Raw genomic sequence first — 24,323 nt, forward strand, 5'->3', positions numbered from 1 at the left:
GTTTTTATCAAAGAGAATTCTGAACTTGCTCTTGCGGCCCTTCTACCCTCTCACACACTAGAGATAATTATTTCTCTTACAGAGATTGAAGATTATCCCACAATTAATCAATTAGTTCAACACACATTTATTAAGAACCAATAACTGCCAGCCTTGAGGAAGCTAGTTCAGTCAGGAAAATACTGCCGGGCCAGAGTCATCTTTCAGGATCATCGAACTTGTAACAAATTGAGTGGGAGGCCTTTTAGCCCAGATTGCTCCTCTACCCACGTAAGTTCGGGTGTGCTTGTGTGTTGTGTGTGACAGAGCTGATTCCTATTCTTCTCCAACAGGAAGTCACTGGATAATGAATGCTTACAACGGAAAAGTCAGGAAATGTAGTAAGTCATGTTATGGAAATATGGAAATATGGCGGCACACCTAACAGATTTGAAAGTGAAGCAGGGATTAAGGGGGTCAGAGACAGCAGCCGGACAGTGAGATGAGCATGTACGTGAAGACAGGGGCAGAGAAAAGACGCTCAGATAGGGGTCCCTCCTCCTCCTTGAGGGGAGATCAAGCACGGCAGGGGTCTGCCTTTCTCACTGCTGCCCATAAGCTCTAGAGATTCTTGAGGCCAGTATCTGAGTCAGTCACCTACAATCCTGGGCTGGACAAGGACACTCTGACCCTCAAAAAACATCTGAACCATCTCGAGGGGCTGTGCTTTATGCCCCCCACTCCCTCACCCCCAAGTAGTGTGGCCCTCATGCACGTGCACACACACTCGCACACATGCACACACACACACTCGCACACACGCACACATGCACAGACGCACACACGCGTGCATGCACACACACACGCGTGCACGGGCTGCGGGCACCCCTTCTCCTCCACACTTCTGAGACTCGACCCTGACCCCCCAGGAAGTCAGTAGGAAGGTTTGATGCATATAATGCTTCCTCCCAACACTCCCTGGAGAAGTCAAGCATCTCTGAAACTTTTCGGACAGGTGGGCAAGTAGCTCTTTGAACCTCCACTCAGGATTCTCAAACTACAGGCACCCAAATTCCCTCTCCAGGCCCCTCCTCAAGCTTGAGCTCCTGGGAAATCCTGCTGCCTGGTGTGGTGGACTCAAAGCCAGGACTTGGGTCAAATCCCAGCTCTGCCTCCTCCCAGATGGTCGACCTAGAATAAGTCCTGTGGTCATTCTGAGCCTCAGTTTCCTCATCTATAAAAGGGGAGTAGCAATGCCCTGTCTCCGAGGTGGTTGTGAAGACTGAGTGACATCAGAGATGTGAAGAACCTGGAAGGTGCCTTACAGAGAGCACTTAGTTAATATTAACTAAATCCAGTTGAGACCTGATGAGGCAGCATGTGGAGGGAGCCCGGTATAGCCCAGGACTGAGAAGAGTGGAGGAGAAGCACACCCTTATTGCTGGCTGGAAGAGCAGCCTCATGAAGAGCAGCAGGGGAGAGAGCAAGCAAGCGTCAGCTCACGAAAGGGCTGTGACCTGATGCTTTCTCTCTGGCCCTATGGTCAACTGAGTCTGTGTCTCCAACTGTAATGGGATCTTGGGCTGTGTGACATCTAGAAGGTTGCAGCTGAGGGTGAGGCAACATTCCTGCTCGTTCCAGAATTAGTTAAACCAAGTGATTTTGTCAAAATCTGGAAACCAGCAACACTTTAAGAGGACCATGGCTAATTAGAGCACAAAAAAGGAGAAGGCCAAATGGTGAAAGGCCTTAAAGTCGGGCCAATTTGCCTGGAGAAGAGACAACTCAGCCTCTCCAAACATCTGAAGGCATTTCTAATTATCGCGTGCCAGGATGGCATGGACGCCCTCAACAAGCAGAGAACGGAGTTGGTGTGGGCGCTGTGGAGGTGATCCAAGCCACAGGCCAGGGTGTGGGGCTCCATGAATCATCCAATCTTTCCGTCTAATCCGTCTATGATTCTACAGGCTCAGCTACAAGCACTGTTGTTTGTTCCTCCATGATAACTGGTCCTATTTCCACCTTCTCTGCCCCTTCTCTCTTCAGTCCTGTTGTTCCCTTTCGTGTGTGTGTGTGTGTGTGTGTGTGTGTGTGTGTGTGTGTACACACACTATATCCAGCCTCCACCATCAGATTGGGAACTCCTAAGGGGGGGGTCAATCACATCTCCTCCTACCTCCCCATCTGCCTGCAGTGCCCATTCTCATCAAACTACTCACATCTGGTTTCTCTCTTTTGAAAGGTCTCAGTGCTTAGAAAAAGGGGGGAAAGAAGTCCCCAGGCTCTTTGCAAAGGCCCCTCCTGGAAGGGCTCCCCCCAGCTGGGTGAGAGGAGTGTCCTGTGGGCATATTCAGGGCCTGGTGGTCAGGATCCCGGAGGAGGGGCCCGGAGGGCCTGAGTTCCTGGTGGCTCCTCTCCAGCTCCACCCAACCTGCCAGTCCCTTGGGGAGCTGCCTGGTGCGCATCAATCATGTGCTTTAGATCTCTGAGTGGGAAAGTGCGTGGTTCACACCACATGGGGCCATTGCGAAAGTTAGCCAGTGGAGGATGATAAAGGGGGTGACCTTTCTTCCCCGCACCCTCTCCTTGGCCCCAGCTGTTCCTGGGAGGAGCCTCAGGCTTCAACTGCAGCTTCATTATACGGTGACTCTGCATATGCACGAGGGGTATTAATAATTCATATAAATCTGCAACTTAAATTCTGTCAAAAATAGAAATGCAATTGCCTACAATAAAATTAAAAACATAAAATCCTCAAATCCAAAGACTTCCGTCGACCGAGTTTCCTGTCATCTGGAAGAACAAATCTCTCACTGTGTTGGGGAGAAAAAATAATTCCCTTCACGTGGGGGCTTCTCCCTTCCCCCTCTTGGACCAGCGGCCTCCCTTGGTCTCTCCAGAGAGGCTGCACACTCGGCCTGTCTCCAGCCTTGCTCTCCCCCCGCCACATACTGATCCTGCCTCCCAGTCCTGCTGCCGGCCTCAGAGGCCCAGACTGCCTGGGGGTGGGTTTCCGGGAGCTGGCTAGAAATGGGAGGGCTTTTCCCGAGAGCAGTTCAGGGTGGGAGAGGTGGCAGTCGCCCCTCTGTCTTCCTCAGAAGAGACAGACAGATACCAGGGCCGGGATTCAGGAGTCAGGGGACCTGGAATCTAGTTCCATCTCAGCCCTAACCAGTAGTGGAGCCTTGGGGAGGTCACTTACCCTCCCTGGGCCTCAGCTTTCTCACCTGAGAAAGGAAATTACTGACAACCCAAAACCAAAAAGAACCAAACCCATTGCTGCTGAGCTGATTTCCATTCATAGTCAGACCCTATAGCAACCCTATAGGACGGAGTAGAACTGCTCCATAGGGTTCCCAAGGCTGTAATTTTTATGGAAGCAGACTGCCACATCTTTCTCCCTCAGAGGGGCTGGTGGGTTTGAACAACAGACTTTCCAGATAACAGCCGAGCACTTAACCACTGTGCCACCAGGGCTCCTTACTGATAGCCCTGTGGTGTTCAGACCTCTTAAAGACGGGAGGCCCTGTTTTGATGTGAAATCTTACTAGACTCTCAATGTAGAAAATAAACTAAAATAGAGAGGCAGTGTGGGTGTGGGGAGCCAGAGCCCTAATTATTAGGCCCCCGGCCCCTCCTCCACCCTCAAGGAACCCTAGGGTCCTGTGAAATACGGAAGGAAATCCTACAGCCTTGATCAATTACTTTCAAATGCAGACCTGCACACAGGGCTGGCTGCCTCAGAATCATCTGGGGAGCTTGTTAAAAACAGAGGTCTCCGGGCCCTAGGAAGTCTCAGGTTGAGCCTGGAAATCTGTATTGAACACTTCCCTGATCAATGACAGTGTGCAGTTAGGCCTGGGACTGCTGGACTGGATGATCTCCAAGGCCCTTTCCTGCTCTAAAAACTCTGACAGTCTGTGCCTGAGTCAAGGGCCCTTCGGGCGTTGCTCCTGCATGGCCCCATGACCTCAGCGGGCACAGCCTCCCGAAATGTCCCACTCCTGCCCAGCAGCCCTGTCCTCTCCGGCTTCATGCAGCCTCAGGCCACTGGGGAGGCAGCCAGTGATGTCACTGAGCGTCCCCTGAAACAGGGTGGGTCACTGGAGCGTGAGAGGCAGGGATGCGGCCCGGGAAACTCAGCCTCTGCCTACTCGCTGTTTCTGAGGAGCTTGGGTCTGCAGGAGGCGCTGTCGGGCAGAGCATGTTGGTGAAAATGAGGCCTGTGGTCATCTGTGGCATCCAGGGATATGAAACAAGCAACTGCAGAGCACTTCAGAGTTTGCAAAGCCCTTCCGACATGCACTGCTTCTGAGCATCCCACCAGCCACGGGAGCTATGCAGGGCAGGGGTTCCTGTTGTTTTGCGGATGGGAAAGTAGATGACCACAGTAGTCGAGGGCTGTCTGCAGGGTCAGCAGCGATGTGAGACCTGAATTGAGGCCTGTGAGGTTATAAATCTCATCCCCCTTCTCACAGTGGTTGTGAGACCTGGGCTGAGGCTGCATCAGAACCATCCGGAGCACTTGTTAAAGTACAGATTTGCGCACACCTCCCCCACCCCCAGATCCACAGCAGCAGAATGTGTGTGTGTGTGAGTGTGTGTGTGAGTGTGTGAGTGTGTGTGTGTGAGTGTGAGTGAGTGTGAATGAGTGTGTGTGTGAGTGTGTGAGAGTGTGTGAGTGTGTGAGAGTGTGTGAGTGTGAGTGTGTGTGAGTGTGAGTGAGTGTGTGAGTGTGAGTGTGTGTGAGTGTGAGTGAGTGAGTGTGTGAGTGTGTGTGTGTGAGTGTGTGTGTGTGTGTGTGTGTGTGTGTGTGTGTGTGAGTGCTAGCAGTGGAAGCTGGGCATCTGAAGTTCTATACATTCAAGTGGTCCATACTCTGCTGTCTCTCTTCCTGCCCCAGCCCTAATACCATGGCCTTTCTGCCACATCAGGCCCACACCCCATGGCAGCTCATGTGGTTTCCCATGCCCAAAGGCAGAGCCAATCTTATGGGAAGGAATCAACTCCTTTGTACACGAGGGACCACAGGCTCAGAGAGGTTAAGTAACTTGCTTCAGGCAACACAGCACTTAGATGGCAGAACTGGGATTCAAAGCTGTGCCCATGGTACCCCTGGCAGTGTCTAAGGAGGCCCTGTGACCATAAACTGGAAGGAGACATTCAAGGTAGGAGAGGAATTGAGCCCGTGAGTGCGGGCTCTGCAGACCTTTCACAGTGCCCCGCCCACATCCTTCGGGCCCAGCCTACCGTCCAGCCTGGGGGGCAGGTACACGCGCCAGTAATGTGGTGGCAGGTGCCCCCATTCTGGCAGGGGCAGCGCAGCTCACAATGAGCCCCGTGGCTCCCAGGTGGGCACAGCTCCTCGCAGCTGCATGAGGGAAGCAAAGGTGTTAGACACAGCAGCATTCAGGCGAGGTGTCAGGGCCCCAGGGCTGCCCAGGAATTAGTGAGTTCACAGTCAGTGAGGAGATGCGCCTGGGTTAATGTCTGAGGAGATTTCCAAGCTAAAGTCTTGGGCCTGGTGCTAGGGGCTGGACCTCTTCCCCCAATAACGGAGGGCCTCTTGGGGAAGTCTGATCAGCACTTCTGGTCATGGAAGCACCCAGCTATGTGAAATCTTAGGTTGCACCAGTTGTCGTGGCGCCTGGATGACGGAGATCTCAAGCCACCCGAACTGGGGGTCAGAACGCAAGAGCTTTTGCAACTAGATCTGTCTGGATCCTTCTGCTCCCAACACTTTGCCCACCCACGAGAAGCCCGGGGCCCAGCTGCTCAGCCGCGGTAAGAAAGGCTGCACTCACCTGGCCCCGCCCCTCCCGCCTGGCCCCGCCCCTCCCGCCTGGCCCCGCCCCCGCTCTACTCACTAGACGCCGGTGTAGCCCGGCGCGCAGAGACACTCTCCGGTGCGGGGGTCGCAGCTGGCTCCGTGGCGGCACTGGCACTGCAGCTGGCAACCCTTGCCGTGGGTGCCGGGCGCGCAGAGCTCCTCGCAGCGCCAGCCGCGGTAGCCTGCGGCGCACACACAGGCGCCTGTGATGGGGTTGCACAGAGCGCCGTTCTGGCACTGGCAGCGGTTGCTGCAGTGGGGGCCCCAGTGGTCGCTGTCGCAGCCTGCAAGAGAGGGGAGGGTCAGGTCTAAGGGGCCTCAACTGCCTCTCCTTGGGACAGGGGCTCGGAACCACTGCCCACGAGGACTCCCCATCTCCGCATCACTCTTACACGGACCGGAGGCAGCCAGGGGTGTTTGGGGGGAAACCTTGAGGACTCCTAACTTCCATCTGCTCTTCCACCAAGCCACACAAAGATCATACAAGCTAAGAATCATACAAGCTAAGAATCGGAGGTGGCTCGTTTCCCCAACGCAGCTTCAGAACCGTCTCCCAGTCCAGGCATTTCCCTCCAACCAAATGGCTGCCTGAAGCCTGCTGTCCTGTGTTGAAATTCTGGAGCCCCACTGTCTACCTCCCTTTGTCTTTGCTAAAAATAAAATCTTTCCCGGTTGGCCCTCGGTCTTTGTTCAATTTGGCCAGGCCCGTTCTGTGGGATCTGCCACCACTCTTCCCCGTGTGTCCCCTCCCCTTCTCGGCGCCTCCCCAGCCTAGCCCAGCTCCCACCTTCTCTGTCTTTCCCGCCCCTTTCTCTCTTCCCCACACTCAGTGGTTTCCTCAGTTCTTGCCTCTCACTCTCTGAGAACATTTCTTCTAACGCCCTGCCCCTCCCCTGGCTCCCCGGCTCCAGTTCCCTGTCAGCCCTTCCACCTCTCGCTCACGTTCCTTCTCCCTTTCTGTAGTGCCTCCTCCCTCAGCTTGCTTCCTCTTCAGTTCAATTTCATTACTTTCCAAGCAGCCAGCTTCAGAAGGAGCAGCAGAAAGAGGTGACAGACAGCCTTCAAGATCTTTACATGGAATCAAACGTTTCAGAGAGTGATATCTGAGCCCGCTTCGCAAAAATTCACACTCTGCAGCTGCGGAAAGGGGCTGACTGGCCCACTCAGAACTCCAGGAGGGTCACCCAACCTGTTGCCACCTCCCTCTCTGACTCTCACCTGATGCATAAACAACACACAGTAACAGGACGTCCTCAAACTACAGCCTCATCGTTTGCATTCTGGGGTAGGGGTGAGGTGTGGAGTTCAGACACGGACGGACGGGCACAAATAATGTTCTTGGAGACGTTCAGTGGAAGGGAAGATTGCTCCCAGCTAAGATCAGGCCAGGATTCCTACATGGATCTGAACTGGGCTTTGAAAGATAGATGTCTTACTTATCTGCCTGACAGGGTGACCAGCCATCCCAGTTTCTCCAAGACTGTCTGGTTTTAGCACCAAAAGCCCCACATTCTCAGAAATTCCTCAGGCCTGGGCAAACCAGGATGGCTAGTCACCCTGGGGACAGGCAGATGATCAGTTGATCTCTGTGCTCCAGTGATTCTGGGGTTTAGACACTCAGAGAGGGTAGGGTGTGGGGGAATGGGGTTGGGTAAGGTGTCTCTGGGTAAGCTCTATATGAGCAAAGATACAGTAGCATTCAAGTATTGGGTCTGTATAAGAGCACAATGCTCCAATGCAGCCAATGAGTATATGAGATCTTTGAGGTCTAAAGGGTTGGCGGAGGCATCACTCCATCAGCCCTATCAACCCCCCATGTGCCCCTCTCACTTGCCGACCAAGGGTCAGGTGATCAATGGTGGCTGCCCATTATCCTTTAGCAGACAGAACTACCCTGGGCCTGGAATCCCAACCATCCTATTTTGGTTCACTCCTTCTTCATCTGCACCCCAAATAGTCACATATACAACTTGAGCTGCCAAGTTATAACTGAACCGCCCCCCTCCCCTGCACTGGGCAAAAATCGAGCCCAGTTATAGTTACAGTCTCCACCCACACCGAAAGAGACTCAGAGGACTGAGATTGACTCAGTATCCAACAGTCCAGCATCTCCTACCGCACTCTGTCCCCCAGGGCATGCATTCAGTAGTAGAAAGACTAGCAAAATTACCTACTATGCTACTTCTCTCTCTCTTTTTTGTTGTCAAGCACGTGGAGTTAAACTCACATAAGTTTAACGTACATATGATACAACTGCTTTGTAATAATAATGACGGTCACATTTTAAACATCTACTATGTGCCAGGCAGAGCCCTGGTGGCATAGTGGTTAAGAGCTTGGCTGCTAACCAAAAGGTCAGCACTTTGCATCCACCAGCTGCTCCTTGGAAACCCTATGGAGCAGTTCTACTCTGTCCTATAGGGTCGCTGTGAGTCAGAACCAACTTGAGGCAATGGGTTTTTTATTTTGTTTTTTGTTTATGCGTCAAGCACCATTCTAGTAGTTTTATAAACCAAACCAAACCAAACCTGTTGCTGTCGAGATGATTTCGACTCTTAGCGACCCTATAAGACAGAGTAGAATTGCCCTATAGTGTTTCCAAGGAGCGGCTAGTGGATTCAAACTGCTGACCTTTTGGTTAGCAGCCGAGCTCTTAACCACTACACCACCAGAACTTTTATATACATTACTAAAATTTAATCCCCCTAATAACCCCGTGAGTTAGGTTTTTATTATTTCCCCATTTTACAGATGGGGAAATAAAGGGTCAGGGAGGTTAAGTGATTGCCCAACATCATTGTGAAGGGCAAGCCCAGACCTTCTCACTCCAGCTCACCCCGCTGCAGGTACTGGGACACTTTCTACAGGATGGTTACTAGGAGAAAAATTGAGAGCCGCCCCTGGGGACAGAGTGGCAGATGCAAAGCACAATGGCAGGGACACTACAGAGACTGGACACTTCCTCTCCGCGCGTCACTGTCAACAACCCCGGGATCCAGAACAAAGGATTCCCTTCATTAGTTAGGGCTACAGTTACTGCCCTGAGGCCTTGGTTCCACACTAAACTCTTGGAGTCCAAATCTAGTTCGTCCCTGGCACATTCCAGGGCATACAGTTACACTTCACTTATCAGAAATGTCTCCAGTCTCTGCTGGTCCAGCCAAAAGCCTGTAGGAAGCAAAACTATGCCTCTGATAAGGAAGTCGGAATATTGTCATAAAGTCCATGCACTTGGACTTCATGACAGGTGACTTGGGTGCTTTCATTCTTCTACTTGTCCATTCAACGAGTCCCTGGGAGGTGCAAATGGTTAACGTGCTCACATGCTAACTGAAAGGTTGGAGGTTTGAGTCCACTCAGAAGTGCCTCGGAAGAAAGGCCTGGCAATGTACTTCTGAAAAATCAGCCACTGAAAACTCAATGGAGTACAGTTCTACTCTGACACTCATGGGGTTGCCATGAGTTGGAACTGGCCAGAAAGTGTCCTGCCCTCTTGGAGTGTACAGTCTAGTGGGGACAGAGATGCTGGAGCAGCATTTGTGGTACACAGCGAAGGTGCTAAAACAGGGCTGTTCGGGTGTTACAGAAGCACATGAGTGAATCTGAACCCAGACGGGGGGCTAGGGAAGACATCCTCAGAGAAGACGCTAGAGGGAGAGGTGGGGGTGGAGGATGTGTCTAGGCAGAAAACATTACATATATACAAACATGGGGTGAGAAAAGCATGACATGTGAGAGAAAAATGAAAAAAAATTATGTGTGCCCGGAGTGTAGACTTTAAGGCAGAGCAAGACATGAGGTGAGGCAGATTCCTGGGTACGGTTGCAGGTCCACGGGCTTGGTGAGGCGTGTTAAGGGGTGCGGACTTCATATAAAGGCAGCAGGAACCTCTGAACGTGCTTTAAGCAGAGGACTGATGTAAGTGGGTGTGGCCGTAGAAAGATTGGTGAGAACAGATTTGAGGGAGTGGAGTCAGAGTAGCAGGTGGAACCAGGCCAGGCGGGGGAGGGTGGCGGGCACTGTTATCATGGGAAAGAGATGGAGGTAGCCTTGGCTAAGGCAGTAGCGTTGAGGTTGGAGAGAAGCAGACAGATTCCAGGTATGTTTATGAGGTAGAATCAGCAAGGACTTGGTGATTGATGGGGTGTTGGGGGGAGGAAGAGGAGACAGTGAGGAATGCCACCCCAGCTCTGGCTTAGGCAGGTGGGTGGACACTGGTGGGTAACACGAGGAGAAGAGCGGAGTTTGGGGAGAATAGAATGAGGTTAGTTTAGGACGTTGAGTTTGAGGTGTCTACGCACAAAGAGCACAGAACCGGTGTCCATCCACCTGCCTAAGCCAGAGCTGGGGTGGCATTCCTCACTGTCTCCTCTTCCTCCCCGCAACACCCCATAAATCACCAAGTCCTTGCTGATTCTACCTCATAAACATAGCTGGAATCTGTCCGCTTCTCTCCATCCTTAACGCTACTACCTTAGCCAAGGCTACTGCCATCTCTTTCCTATTGTAACAGTGTCCGCCATCCTCCCCCCAAGGGACAACTAGGAGCCTTGGTGGCACAGTGGTTAAGCGCTTGGCTGCTAACCAAAAGGTCAGTGGTTCAAACCCACCAGCCACTCCTAGGGAAAAAGATGTGGCAGTCTGCTTCTGTAAAGATTTACAGCCTTGGAAACCCTATGGGGGCAGTTCTACTCTGTCTTATAGGGTCGCTATGAGTTAGAACTGACTCGACAGCAGTGGATTTTTTTGATTTAAGGAACATCTAGGAAGGCATTCAAACCCCAATTACTCTTAATGTAAATACAGCTCTATTAAGCCTGACAATCTGGCTTCTCAGACCACAGACTGGTGTGTATCCACATGGGTGTATGTTTGTGTCTACATGTATGTATGTGTATTTTGGAGGACTACTAAAAACATGCAGCAAAAACTCTATGCCACAGCAAGAAACCATGGAAATAAACAGAAAAAAAAAGTAGACTGAAAAAGCAAAGCAACTTGGAGCTATTAATATCGGGGCAAATAGCCCCACATACCCAAATTGACCGGAAGAGGTTACATTCAATCTAGAATATTCTGATTAAGGAATCAGGGAAGTGTGTAATTCATTCCAGAGAAATTTCCCCCAGAGTAATTAAATGACAAAAAATGTTAGGGTTCACCGGGGTAAGCTTCAGTTATCTAGAAAATCCACTTAAAAACACCTCATTCCCCAGCACAGACAGAGAAATGAGGCAGCGAGTCAATTATCTCCTCTGCTGAAGGTGAATAAAAACTATCATCGTTATAATTATAACAGGACTTTGCATTCTTTCGCAGATAATCTCAAACTCTTTCCAATTTGGCCTTCGAATGTCATCCCCCCTCCCTTTTTCCCCCCCGTCACAGACTCTCCTTCTTAATTATTTTTGGGTTTGGCTGATTTTTCAAGTGGGTCTATTTTCTCTGGGTAGCTAGTCAGGGTTGAAGGGGCACCCAGAAGTGTGTGGCCTGGCTGATTCTGGTCTTTTAGGGTGGGCAACTCATCCCGCCCCCGAAATATATCCCTCTGCTGATCTCTTCAGATTTGGGGGTGCAGGCCTGGCATGTTTCTGGCTCCCACTGGCCTACCTCAGCCCTGCGGTGCTAACCTGTGGCTGGCCTTCACCACCGACACACTTTGAAATTTGTCACTATGGTTACTGAGCAGTTACCATGTACCAGGCAATGAGGTAAAGGCATAAAGTGGATTTTCCCATTTAATTCTCAAAACAACCCATTTGCAGTGAGTGCTATTATTATCCCATTTTGCAGATGAGGAAACAGAGGCCCAGAGAGATTAAGTAACTTGCACAAGGTCACACAGCTAGGGAGCAACTGGGAGTCTAAACTAAATTCCTGCTGTCCTGCTGGGTGTGGGCTGGTGTCAAAGGAAGGGGGAAACGTGGGATGCTGGCAGACAGCCTGGGCTTTAGCAGCCACGTTGGATAATCCACAAAGGGATGAGAGAGCAGAGGCTCATTTTCCACAGACGCCTTATTCAGGGAGTGGTTTACGTGCGGACGGTGGTCCTAGGTCCAGGTTTTCCATGATTGGCCCTATTTCCATAATTTCACTCTTTTCCGTTAAGATAATTTATTAACGGCACAACTAAATACGCCTTTTGACTTTTTCTTTAACAGAAAAAATAATTTGGCCAACTGTTGTTGTTTAAAATCACTACTTCTAGGTAAGAAGGCTTAGGTTCCTTGTGACTGCTCCATTAGACTTGGAGCCTTCTCAGTTGGGGGTGGGGTGGGGTACATCCTTGCTTTGTCACTGTCCCTGCCCCCCACATGCACACACAGTCCCACCCAGCATCCCAGCCAAGAACTGACAAGAGCAGTGCGGACAAGGGCTGGCCAGACCCCCCTCCCCGATGCCCAAAGAGTCCTTCCAGGCTGCTTGTGGGAATTCACTTCCTGGCTGCCCATTACAATACCTCCAGGAGGTTTTTAAAACTATCCATACCGGAACTTCACCCCAGGGCGTTCTGGTCTGGAGTGGCGCTGAGCGCAGGTCCTTTTAGAAAGCTCCCCAGGTGAGACCCACCATTCTTGTTCTCCCCGCAGTCCCTGTTCTCACTGGTCCTCTCACAGAAATAGACGGCAGGAGGATGCTGGGCCAGAAGCAGGTGGGAGAGCTAAGCACTTCTTCTCATCCCACAGACAAGAGCCTGGAGACTCAGCAAGGAGGAGGAGTGGCCTGCTGAAGTGAAGCCCCAGGGGTGGGAACACGCCTGAAAGCCACTGACCTTGAGCAGCCCTGGCCTGTGTCATGGCCTGGGGCAAGCCAGGTCCCCATGCCCCCAGCAACAGAAAGACTAGGTGCAGTCTGAGCACCTCCCAGGAAAGGTCCATGGCTCCCCCCACCCCACCGCAAGAAGAAGCAGGAGAGCGGCCAGGTCATGGGCTAACTCCTGGGCTAACAAAGCAGCAGGCACAGAGGCAGAGATGGACAGCAGGCGCCCGAAACCATTCCAGCTGATACATAAAGTGACTTCCCGGTGAGCGAGGCCATTTGTCAACCGACTTGCTCCAGTCAAAGCACAGGCAAGCTCTCAGAGCCTGGGCCCCTCCACCACACTTACGAGAAGCCTCCAAGGGCAGGTCAGCACCAACGCTGTGCAATCTTGGGCAGCCCCCTCCCCTCTCTGGGTCTCTGCTTTCTACTGTAAAACCAATCTGCAGTCGGTCATCCTCCCCAAGAGGGCATCTGGGGGGTTAGGCTGTCACAATGACCTGGGGCAGTCCTGCAAAATGCACCGTGCCCTCTAAATACCAATGCTGTCCCCATTAAGAAGCACGGGCATGTAACTGGTGGGGTCTCTTCCAGTCCTGATATTGTATGATTCTATGCCCTGTTGTTGGAAACCCTGGGGCATAGTGGTCAAGAGCTACAGCTGCTAACCAGAAGGTCAGCAGTTCAAATCCACCAGGTGCTCCTTGGAGACCCTGTGGAGCAGTTCTACTGTGTCCTATAGGGTCGCTGTGAGTTGGAATCGACTCGACGGCAATGGGTTGATGCCCTGTTGCTAAATGTTCCAGTAGAGAAACAGGCTAGAGGGGACAGGTGGGAGATGTGTTTGTTCTACATGGAAAAGAAAACTGCGAGGTGGTTACTCAGCTCCGGGCTGAGCCATGGCTCAGCCCCCTATCTTCCCACCACTTAGCTGGTTGGAATTAAATTTTAACAGACCAAGGTGCTGTAGAATAAAACCCAAATCTCCTGACACGGTCCCTAAACCTGGAAGATGCTGACAGCACGGGATTATAATGATGCATCATTAGCTCTTAGTGATCTATTTATTACACTTGTTACTTACTCTGTGTTACTTAACCACACCGTCTACATCTCCCGTAAACCACCCAGGGGAGGCTGGGATTCACAGAGGCTGCGTGGAACGCAGGCTGTACCTCCTCGTCCCACCTGTCCCCTAGGGTGGCTGAACCGAAAAACCAAACCCGCTGCCGTCGAGTCGATTCCCGTAAACCACCCAGGGGAGGCTGGGATTCACAGAGGCTGCGTGAAACGCAGGCTGTACCTCCTCGTCCCACCTGTCCCCTAGGGTGGCTGAACCGAAAAACCAAACCCGCTGCCGTCGAGTCGATTCCGACTCACAGCAACCCTATAGGACAGGGTAGAACTGCCCCATAGGGTTTCCAAGACTGTAATCCTTACAAAATTTGCCCTGACGAGTGGCTGGTGGGTTCAAGCTGCCGAACCTTTGGGTTAGCAGCTGAGCGTTTAATCACTGAGCCGCCTGGGCTCCTTTAACCGACACTAGGGAGCCTGAAATAGCTTTCGGGATTATTTAGTTTAACAAAACAACAAGATAATCACTTTATGAGCAGCTTTGGAGATCTTTTTTGTTTTTTAATTTAATCTTTGTTTATTAAAAGTCCATTACTTTACACATAAAAATGGTTGAAATGGCAAATGTTTTGTTATATCTATTTTAGCACAATTAAAAAAAAAAGTCTAGTATTTTCCAAATCCTCAGTAAGCTGATTGTTAGAGTTTTTCCTTTCTTGATTAACTTTCCCCTTGATAGAACTAGCTGGAGTATTGTACCCCAATCCATCTGGGAACAAAATCAGCCCTGGTTGCAAAAGGCAGAGCTGAGAGTCAGATACTGGCTTTCTTACTCCTGGCCCTCCTGGGAGGACATGAGATGGAGTGTCCTCCCCACAGTTTACAGTCAGGAAACCCAGGGCCAGAGAAGCTGAGGGACTTGCCTGTGGCCACACAGCTAATGAACAGCAGAGCTGGGTTAGAAACTAGACGGCCATGTTGGTCGAAGGATTTCTCCATCCCAGCCACCAGCTTTTGGGAGCTGAGGGAGGCCCATTTACTCACTTAACAAAACAACTCTTGATCACCTATTATGTGCTAGCAGCTGAGAAGCCCACAATCGCTGGAGAAATAGACAGGCCAGCAGGAAACAGTGACCCATCAGAACATGGGGCAACTAGAGGAGGCTGGGTAAACTGTTGCTGGGTCACTGTGGCTGAGGAGAGCACCCCACTGTCAGGCTGGGATCAGGAGGCCCTGGAGCAGGCAGGGTCTCGGGGTGGCAGCGTGGGAGGAGGCAAAGAAGCCAGTGGGTATATTAAAATGCTCTGAGCAAAGGTGGTCGCTTCAGCTCATTACTTTCCTCATCTCCACTGCCACAGCCTCGGAAGGTCTCCCCCGTCCCCGGGCAACAAAGCTCATTTTAACCAGACATCACCCCATCAAATATCAGGAGGGAGAGGGGAGACTCAGTAACGCAGCTTTATCAGAGCCCTGCATCTCTCTGTGGATGCACGAACCTGGAGACCAGCACTGGGGCGCTGGCTTCAAAACATCCCCAGACTGCCTGGCGTTCACCACCAGGACTCCATCCTCAGAGTCTTCAGGGATCCCCTGTTAAAACCCAAATAGGCCCGTGTTTGTGTAGGTGTGTGTGTGTTTGTGCCTGGGGTTTAAGGAGGTCACATCATGAGTCATTATCAGCCATTAATACACTAATTCTCTGCTAATATCTGGGTGGCAATTAGCAGACCTGGAGCCAGGGTAGGAGGCGTGTGTGTGTGTGTGTGTGTGTGTGTGTGTGTGTGTGTTTGTTAACCTGCTTTTGGAGAGAGGTGATGGGAAGGTGTAAAAGTCAAATTTATCAACATCACAAGGATTGTGTCCGGAGGTAGAATGCCACAGTGCTGTGTGGACAGACATGGGAAAGAAGACTAGGTGTTAGTGGCTTTGCAGGAGTAACCTTGTTCAATCTAAGGTCAGGGCCCCTATAATTATCCCCATCGTACAGAGAGAGGGACCAAGGTCAGCTGTGGTTCGGTGGCTCGCCCACATCCTCACAGCAAGTGCTGTCTCTGGCCTGTTTCTGCAATGGGGACATTTAGCAACAGGACTTAGAACCGCAAGGAAGCACTTCGGAGATGGGATGTTGGAGTTCCTTTGAGCCAGTGCTCTCCCTGGACAGAAGAGGATACGGACACCCCCAGAGGGCGGGGACCTGTGCAGGGACAGGTTCGCGGCAGGAGGGGACAAGACTGCAGCCCTGCTGTGAGGGCTCTGGGCCACGCTGATCAGAGAGGTCGGGGCGGACTCCCTGCCAGATGGCCCTGCACGGCGGCTCCTGCCGTTTTAAAGAGTCCAAGTCGAAAGTGTGCACCCCTGTCCACCCTAAAACCTCTGCCCTGGGGCTGCACCCATTTCTGGGATAAATGCACCTCAATGACCCCAGCATTTTGCCTCACGCCCTTCAGCAACGGGGTGCCCTTCAGCAAACAGCAAGCTGGGAGCTGCCCTAGTGGGCACCAGAGCCTGCTTGAGCTAGTCTGTCCTCCGCGCTACTTAAACCCTCCCCTCCCCCACCCTTCACAGGCTTTTAATGAGCGCCCAGCTCCGGCTGCCCAGCTAGCTCCGTCTGATCTGCCTGCATCACTGCCTTTGAAGCTTCCCAGCCCCAAAGACCATTTATCTCCACAATTTGCTTAGAAAGCCTCATAAATCATGTCTGTGAGCAAAGGAATTACCTCTTTGGAAGAGTCTTTCAAAGGCAGCTGGCAAAGGCATCACAGACCCGCCAGGGGGCCGCACGCTGGCCTGGTACCCTCCTTAGCGCACCCACACCTCACCTCCCTCTCAGTGCTCCCCAGCAAGCCCCAGGCTGGGGGTGGGGGTGCCGGGTGGGGATCAAAGGGAATTTGATGAGGTTTCCCAGTGTGAAGTGAGACCACTAGATGTGGGCTCTGAGGAACAAGAACGCACAGGTGGGGTGGGAAAGGACATGAGAAAGTCACCGGCTCTAAGCCTGTTTCCTATGCAGAGTGAACTCATTCCATAACGTTGTCTACCCCTTTCTATTCATTCCCCCCCGCCCCCGACTTCATCAAATAGTGAAGGCTGGTCTAAGGAAGAGGGCAAGATGAAAGGTCTGCGTTTAATTCCTCCCACAGTCAGAAAGTTCTTCCTCAGGTCTAACTTTAAATGAATTGCTTTTCCTTCATCTGCTCACTCACTGAGCAGACACTTCAGGGCTCAGCACTGCCGTGGACACTGGTGGGGAAGCAGTCACCATGGCACACAGGGTCTCTGTCCTTACAGAACTTCCTGTTAGCACTGCCAGCCAAGCCCCACAGGGAACACCGAGGAAGCCGAGGAAGAGGCAGTGACGGTGGAGGCCGTGCAGGGGTCTGGCTCCCTCCTGGTCCACAGAGCATTTCTGAACTAAGGCCTGGCTCACCTGTTGCTGGCAACTTGGGACCCCTGTTCATGATGGAGCTGGAGGCCTTTCCCATGGGGTTGGGGGAAGGTGAGAGGGAGCTGGGGCTGTGCTGGAGCTTCTCCAGCAGCGTGTTCGTGGGGTTTGCAGGTGGCTTTAGCACCAGGGAAAGGGAAAGTTTAAAGTCAGGGCATGTGAACCTGAGCACCCCTGAGTGTCCTGTGGATTGGGAATCTTCCGCCCTAGACACTCCTCCTGGGAGTCAATCCCGCCCCCAGAGGCTTGGCGGGAGGCTGTTCTCACCAGCCAGCACCGGGGCTCTGTTGACTGTCCTGCAGGGATTACCCCACGATTGTCCCCAGTGAAAGAGGTTCACCTCTAGCCAGTCTTTGGCAAAGGCAGCACCTGGAGCTGACTGGCACACCTGGAGCACTGGGTCCACTTGGCTGAGATTTATTGAGTCCAGACTGGGTGGGGCTTAAAAAGGGTAGGAGATATCCCCACCCTGAGGGCTCACAGACTGCTCAGAGTGCAGCAGCCGTGGGTCATAAGAGCTAGACTGAGAGACATGCTGGCTGGAGGTGGAAGGGCAGGGGACGCTGGAGGTGGGATGGGGGAAACAGGTTAATCTGACGGGAGATTTGGGGTCTTGTGAAAGAAATGAGATTTGTTTTTTGGATCTTGAGGCAGGGATAGGACTTGAACAGGCGGGAAAGCAAGAGGAAGACTGTCTGCGGAGGGGCCGGCAAAAGCAAAGGCAGGCAGGAGGGAGAACCCAGGGCCCGGACAGCGGCCTGGAAAGGAGGGAAGCTGGGAAGCCAGCTGAGGAGTTTGTTTGCTTGAACGAAGGCTAGACCATTGCTTCTCACTGTGCCGAAGGACTAGTTTTATGTTTTTGCTCATTCTCCAGTCCATCACAGATGGATCCGTGGTCCTGACTGGAGTGTGATGTAACGCAGCGCACAGCACACGCGACTCACTAGGAGAATCTGACAGCACCCACACCGGCCTGCACCTCATTCAACTAGAGGAACACTAACCACGCGCTTGGCTATCTCAGCAACGCCAAAACTGCTATAAAATTTTTAAACGTTTACTCTCCATTTTGTCACTGGCCTGCAACAATGCCTGAGCTGTGGGTCCACAGACCACACTTTGAACAGTACTGGGCTAGAATACAGCCCAGAAGAGAGAAGAAAAGCAAAACTAAGACAGGCTCACAGGTGGTTTTACCGGGACCTCAGGCGGGGTAAGATTCCTGGCCTTCATGTCTTCTTTGGGAAATCCTGTGGACTCTCGGAGGACTGCTGTGCAGCCTAAATGACCAGGAGCTCGGGAATGATAATCAAGGATGATACCGAAAGTCATTATCAGCCGGTAGAGCCGGGCAACCCACTGATCACAATGGCTGCGTGGCTGCGTGGGAGCCTACTGGCTCTATCCCGGACAGCAGCTAATGTGTAGTGAGTCCTAGTACGTATGATGCACTGTCTGAGCTCTTGACAAGAGGCACAGTGAAACTGTGAGAGCCGGAACTCGACGGGACGGCCTTGTTGTTCCAGGTCTCTCGAGTTTTCCGTCTTTGACAGGGTGAAGTCTTACCACTTTTCGATCACTCGTTTTAGTGGAAAACATTTGAGTTTTTCTTCTCTGACAGGTTTCTGCCTTACACAGGTTCCGGCTTTCATAGGTTTTACTGTATACGTGTTCTCCAAATTTCTGTTCATAGGTGTCCATAGAACTACAGGCACATATACAACCTTCAAAACGAGTACAATGAGTGCAGGTTTGCTTCACTTTATACAACCATTCTTCCAGGTCCTTCTGCAATTAACTTACACTTTAAACACTACAGGAAACTTGCTATTTGGAATACGCTGTTTATAAGTAGACCGCTTTAGACCTTCCAAGGCATCTCTAGCTTACAGGTCACCAACACAAAGATTGGCATTCCCATTGCTCAGATGGATAGACTGAGGCCAAGAGAAGTGAAGCAGCTTGCCCAAGGCCTCTGGTCTAGTGAGTAGGAGAGCCGAGACTCCGTGTCTTCAGGTTCTGATCTCACCCATCACTCCATGGCACGGCTTCCCTGGTGGGGCCAACTTAACACAGGGCCCACCGATCAGCAGGAAGCCGTGTCTCTGGTATTTGACCAAAAGATCTTCAGGGTCTCCTGTTCAACTCTGTCTTGCTATTTGTGTCATGGTCCATTTGTCCCCGAGCCAGGGAGGGACACTCTGAGAGCAGCTCCCAGCTGGGCCTGCCAGTCAGAGGACACTCGATCCATCACTGCTGGACGGCGACCTTTGGCTTCCCCGGGCGGGGGGTTGGGGGGGGCGAGGGGCGAGGGCGATGACAAATGGCCTTCCCATCTATTGAGAGTTATTACCCAAGGACGGGGACTGGCTGCTTCTGGGGTCTGCTAAGGAAGAAGCCAAGGAAAGACACTTCTGCCACAGCGGCAGGAGGGCCGGTCAGCTGCACGTTGGTTCATTCACTCCATAAACTTCATCGAATCCCTGCCCTGTACCAGGTACTGGGCACCAAATGGGGAATAAAGTACCCCTGGCACCTTCCTAGAGTTAACAGCCCAGCAGCATGGAGAGACAATAAGCAAATAAAAAGCCAGTTGCTGTCAAAGCGACTCTGACTCACGGCAACCCCATATGCGTCAGAGTAGAACCTTACTCCAAAAGGTTTTCAATGGCAATTTTCCCAGAAGTAGATAACTAGGCCTTTCTTCTGAGGCACCTCTGGGTGGACTTGAACCTCCAACCTTTTGGTTAGCAACCAAGCATGTTACCGTTTGCATCACCCAGGGACTCCAGTAAGCAAATAAAGACCTGTATTCTGGCCTCTGCTCAAATGCCCGCTCCTTGGAACTTTCTTGGGCCACCCTTTCTACACTCTATCCCTCACCCCCTTGGCTTTAGCTTTTCTTTATAGCACTTATTCTATCTGATATTACATAATTACTGTATTGTATATTTATTTTCACCTTTTTGTTTATTGTCTGAGACTCCCACTAGAAAGTCAGCTCCATGAAGGCAGAGTCTTTGTTCATTCACAGGCATATCCCCGGCACCTAGACCAGCATCTGCCATACAGCAGATGCTCAAGAAATACTTGCTGAATAAACTAATAAACTAATAAGTAAATACATCATTATGGTTCCACATGGAAGTGCAAACAAGAGCTTGACAGAAAACCACGAGTGACTTCCTTTCGATTGGGAGGCGAGGGAAAGCCTCCCGGAGGAGGTGACATTTTCGCTGAGAGTTGAAGGATGAGAAGGTGGCAGCCACGGGAAGATCAGGAGGTAAGAAGAGGCTTCCAGGTAGAAGAAGGAGCCTGGACACGTCCTGAGGTGGGAAGAGGCTTGGCAGGGTCAAGGCCCTGATGGGGCAGCATAGGGAAGCTGGGACAGTGTGACAGAAATGGGGCTCTACCTGAAGTAGACGGGCCAGATCTTGTGGTGGCCATGTTGGGGAGCTGGGATTTCCTCTTAAAAGCAACAGGAAGCTCATGATTAAAGTAATAAAGCAGGAATTCCCTGTGGGTGGGACTTGCAGCCCTGGACCAGGAGGGAGATGTCTCCTCTTGCATCCCCATCACCACCCCGGGGAACCAGGGCCTCCCAGTCTGGAAGCGGGGAGACAAAGCGAGCTCTTCTAGCCCTCAAATTTGCTCCCAACACTGCCCAGTGCCAGCGAGACCCCTCCCCCTTTTCCTCCGTGCCAGGCAAGAGACAGGCGCGGAGGAGGAGCGGGAGCGGGGAGGAGAATCAGTGGGGGCAGTCAGCACGTGTCGGCAGCCAGGTGATTCAGAAAGCATGCTGACAGTTGTACAGAAACTGAGATCTCATAAATTACCGTCCCCCCTTAGGAGAGGCGGAGGCCTCGCTAAGTATAGTTCCCTTATTGTTACTGACGTCTCAGGGTGTCAAGCAATGACTCCTGAAACCTGTCTTCCCCATCACCCATTGTGGGTGCTGCATTTGCCAGAAGGTGGAGAGGGCCGGTGAGGGTGGTGGGTTCCCCTGTGCAGCTGAGAACTGTGAGGGGGAGGCTGGGGGGCCCAAGGGTGGCCAGGACCAGTCTGGGGGGTTGATGGCCAGCCACTTACCCAGTGAGGAACATGACCAGCACATGAGCAAATGGGACGGGGTTAATGGCCGTTAGGATTTCTGATGACCACAGGCGTGGTCTGTAGCGGCTGGCGGCTTCATTAAGCAGGATATCCACATTTTATGCCTCTGGAATATCCTTTGAGCTCTCAGGGGCCTGGGGCATCAGAGGGAATCTAATAGGCTCTGCTCAACAGAAGAGCCTCAGGCCTCAGCACCCCTCATTCTGTCTGAGGGGGCTCAGCCTCCAAAGCAGCGATCCTGGTCCTCCAGGAGGGAGTCACTCCTCAAGGCCCCTGCAGGCCCCCCACAAGGGCTTCTCCACCTCCTAAAGACCCCTCTCCTCCTATCCAACAAGGTTCAGATTGAATTACTCCTTCTTAGGGACTCTTTCAGGAACCTTCCTGCTCCTCACCTCATTATAAATGAATTGTGGCTACTGCTTTCTGGCTTGTACTGAGGCGGATGCTTATCCACCAGGCCCCAAACTGTTGAATCACGCAGACCTGGGTTCAAATCCCATTTCTGCCTCTTACCACCTGTGTGATAAGGTTGGGCAGATTACTTCACCCCTTGAGCCTCAGCTTCCTCATCTCACCTATAAATGAAATGCCTTATAGGGTTGGCTTTCAGGATATGGTGCAAAAGTATGGTGTTCAAAGAGTGGAGAAACATCCATGGAAATGTAGAGATAAATAAATGAAAAAGCAAAGTTACTGATCAAGACATCAAGCTGTGTGCAAGGGTTAACTCATTAGGTCACTCAATTATCAGCGGGATTAATAATAGGTCCTTCTCACCATCAGCTGGCTGTGAACTCCTTCAGGACAGGGACTTGGTTTGCGCTTCCCCAGAAGCAGACCCTGAGACAAGGATTTGAGGCAAACCATTTATTAGGGAGGTGGCTTCAGGAAGCACAGGTAAGGGAAAGGGGAAGCGAGACAGGGAAGGCAAGGAGGATAAGGCGCAAGTGGAACTTAATCCCGCTGGGACTGCCAGGAGACAATAAAGAACACTGCCTCAGCGTTACCTCAGCCGAGGGGCAATGAAGCTGGGATATTTACCCATTATCTTCTCTCCGTCAGGACCCCAGCTGGGGATTACTGGAGTGGGCTTTCACTCTGGCACTTTTTGCTTGCTCTGTGCTTTGTGCCCGGCAGAGTCACAAGTGTTTGTGGGGGGCAGCCGTTGGTGTGTATAGGTGAGTGCCGAGGGGCCTAGGGGACCAAGTCTCTGTTGTTACCCACTGTATACATTGTCTAGGAGTCAACAGGTGGCACAAATTGTTAAGCGCTCAACTACTAATCGAAAGTTTGGTGGTTTGAATCCACCCAGAGACACCTCAGAGGAAAGGCCTGGCGATTTGCTTTGAAAGGTCCCAGCCTTAAAAACCCAGTTCTACTCTGCACACATGGAGCCGCCATGAGTGGGAATTGGCTCCATCGCAGCTGGCTTGTTTTGTTTTTTTTTTTTAGTATGTTGTCTGGTGTGTATTATTGTTATTAGGTGCTGTCAAGTCGGTTCTGACTTACAGCGACCCCATGTACAACAGAATGAAACACTGCCTGGTCCTGCACCATCCTCGCAGTTGTCATGTTTGAGCTCATTGTTGCAGCCACTCTGTCAATCCATCTTGTTGAGGGTCTTCCTCTTTTTTGCTGACCCTCCACCTTACCAAACATGATGTCCTTCTCCAGGGTTTAGTTCCTCCTGATAACATGTCCAAAGTTCATGAGATGAAGTCTCGCCATCTTCGCTTCCAAGGATCATTCTGGCTGTACTTCTTCCAAGACAGATTTGTTGGTTCTTCTGGCAGTCCATGGTATAGTCAATATTCTTCCCCAACACCATAATTCAAAGGCATCAATTCTTCTTCGGTCTTCCTTATTCATTGTCCAGCTTTCTCATGCATAGGAGGTGACTGAAAATGCCATGGCTTGGGGCAGGCGTGCCTTAGTCCTCAAGGTGACATCGTATGGTGTGTGTTAGGGGTTCAGTATTAGTATTTGCTGAGTTAACGAATGATTCATTAATAAACTCTATGTAAGAAATAGTTAGAAGAACTGGGGATAAAAACATGACATAGTTCCTGCTCTCAGGGCCTCATAACCAAGGGTGGGGATGGGGGTGGTAAAATGACATATGAAAAAAGACAAAGAATAAATCACACTAAAAGTCAAGGCTAAATGCCCAAGGAGAGGAAGTATGCAGAAAAGAGGGACACCGAGGGCTGGGAAAGCTTTAAGGAGACGGGACCAGATAAGCCTGAAGGAAGAGTGGACTTAGACAATAAAGAAGAGGAGTTGGTGGGGGCAGGGCTTGGGAGAATGGCATGAGCAAAGGCCCAGGGGCAGGAATGACATCACAGGTGTGCCAGGGCAACAACGGGGAGGAGAGTCTGGTTGTAAGTCTCTGTGATCTCTAAGCTTGCCAGGTTTAGAGTTGGGGTTGCGGTACAGAAATTAGGTCTCAGAGAGCCCACACGAAAAGTGACCTCAGGGGATGTCTAGCAAGAATGAGAGCTGAGAGTAGGCTCCAGCCAGTGATGCTGGGGAGCGAGTGTGTTTTTGTGCCCAGCTGTGTGTGTGAGTCAGTGTGTACAAGAGGCCCTCCCTGCTCCTCTGGGACTTGACTGGAAGGGCTGGAATCCCTACACCCCTCCTCCCCCGCCCTGTGCTCCCATAGAAGTTGCTCTATGGCTACTCTATGCAGTGTACAACCTGAATGTCTATACCTAGCGGCCATGTATGGGTGCAGAGGAGGGCTGCTATAAGGAAGGAGAGAGGTATTAGAGGTGCTTAGTAACCGAGGAAGAGGAGACCCTTCCCCAACTGGAATATTTGGGTCCCCCTTAGTCCTCGCACCCTAGTACTCCAGCGCCCAGCAGGGTAGCTGTTGCTACCAAGGATCAGATTCCGTGGAAGGTGAGAAACTACAAAGATGGGCTCCATTCTGTTGCTCAGCCTCAGTCTGGGAGGCTGGGAGGCTTAGCAGCTGCTTCTCCTGACCTCTCTCCATCTCTCTCTACCTGTCTCCCTCTTTGCTGCCTCTCTCTCCACTCCCACCCCCCTTTCCTTGCCCCATCCATCTTTCTCTCTCATATCCCTCCTATAGATGGCTGGGCCCCAGAGGGGCTTGGGTGGGAG

At 51.7% G+C, this 24,323-nt stretch overlaps 1 protein-coding gene across 1 annotated transcript in view; it reads right to left on the bottom strand.

Annotated features, from left to right (window-relative positions):
- Positions 1-24,323, bottom strand: part of MEGF11 (multiple EGF like domains 11) — a 255,173-nt gene that overhangs the window by 75,401 nt on the left and 155,449 nt on the right. The window contains exons 5-6 of the mRNA XM_004374678.2: positions 5,847-6,093; positions 5,230-5,350 (exon numbers count right to left, since the gene is read on the bottom strand). Of these exons, the coding sequence (XP_004374735.1) occupies positions 5,230-5,350; positions 5,847-6,093 (368 nt within the window). The remainder of the gene's footprint in view (positions 1-5,229; positions 5,351-5,846; positions 6,094-24,323) is intronic.

This window comes from Trichechus manatus, unplaced genomic scaffold (assembly GCF_000243295.1).
Source record: "Trichechus manatus latirostris isolate Lorelei unplaced genomic scaffold, TriManLat1.0 scaffold00030, whole genome shotgun sequence".
Lineage (NCBI taxonomy): Eukaryota > Metazoa > Chordata > Mammalia > Sirenia > Trichechidae > Trichechus > Trichechus manatus.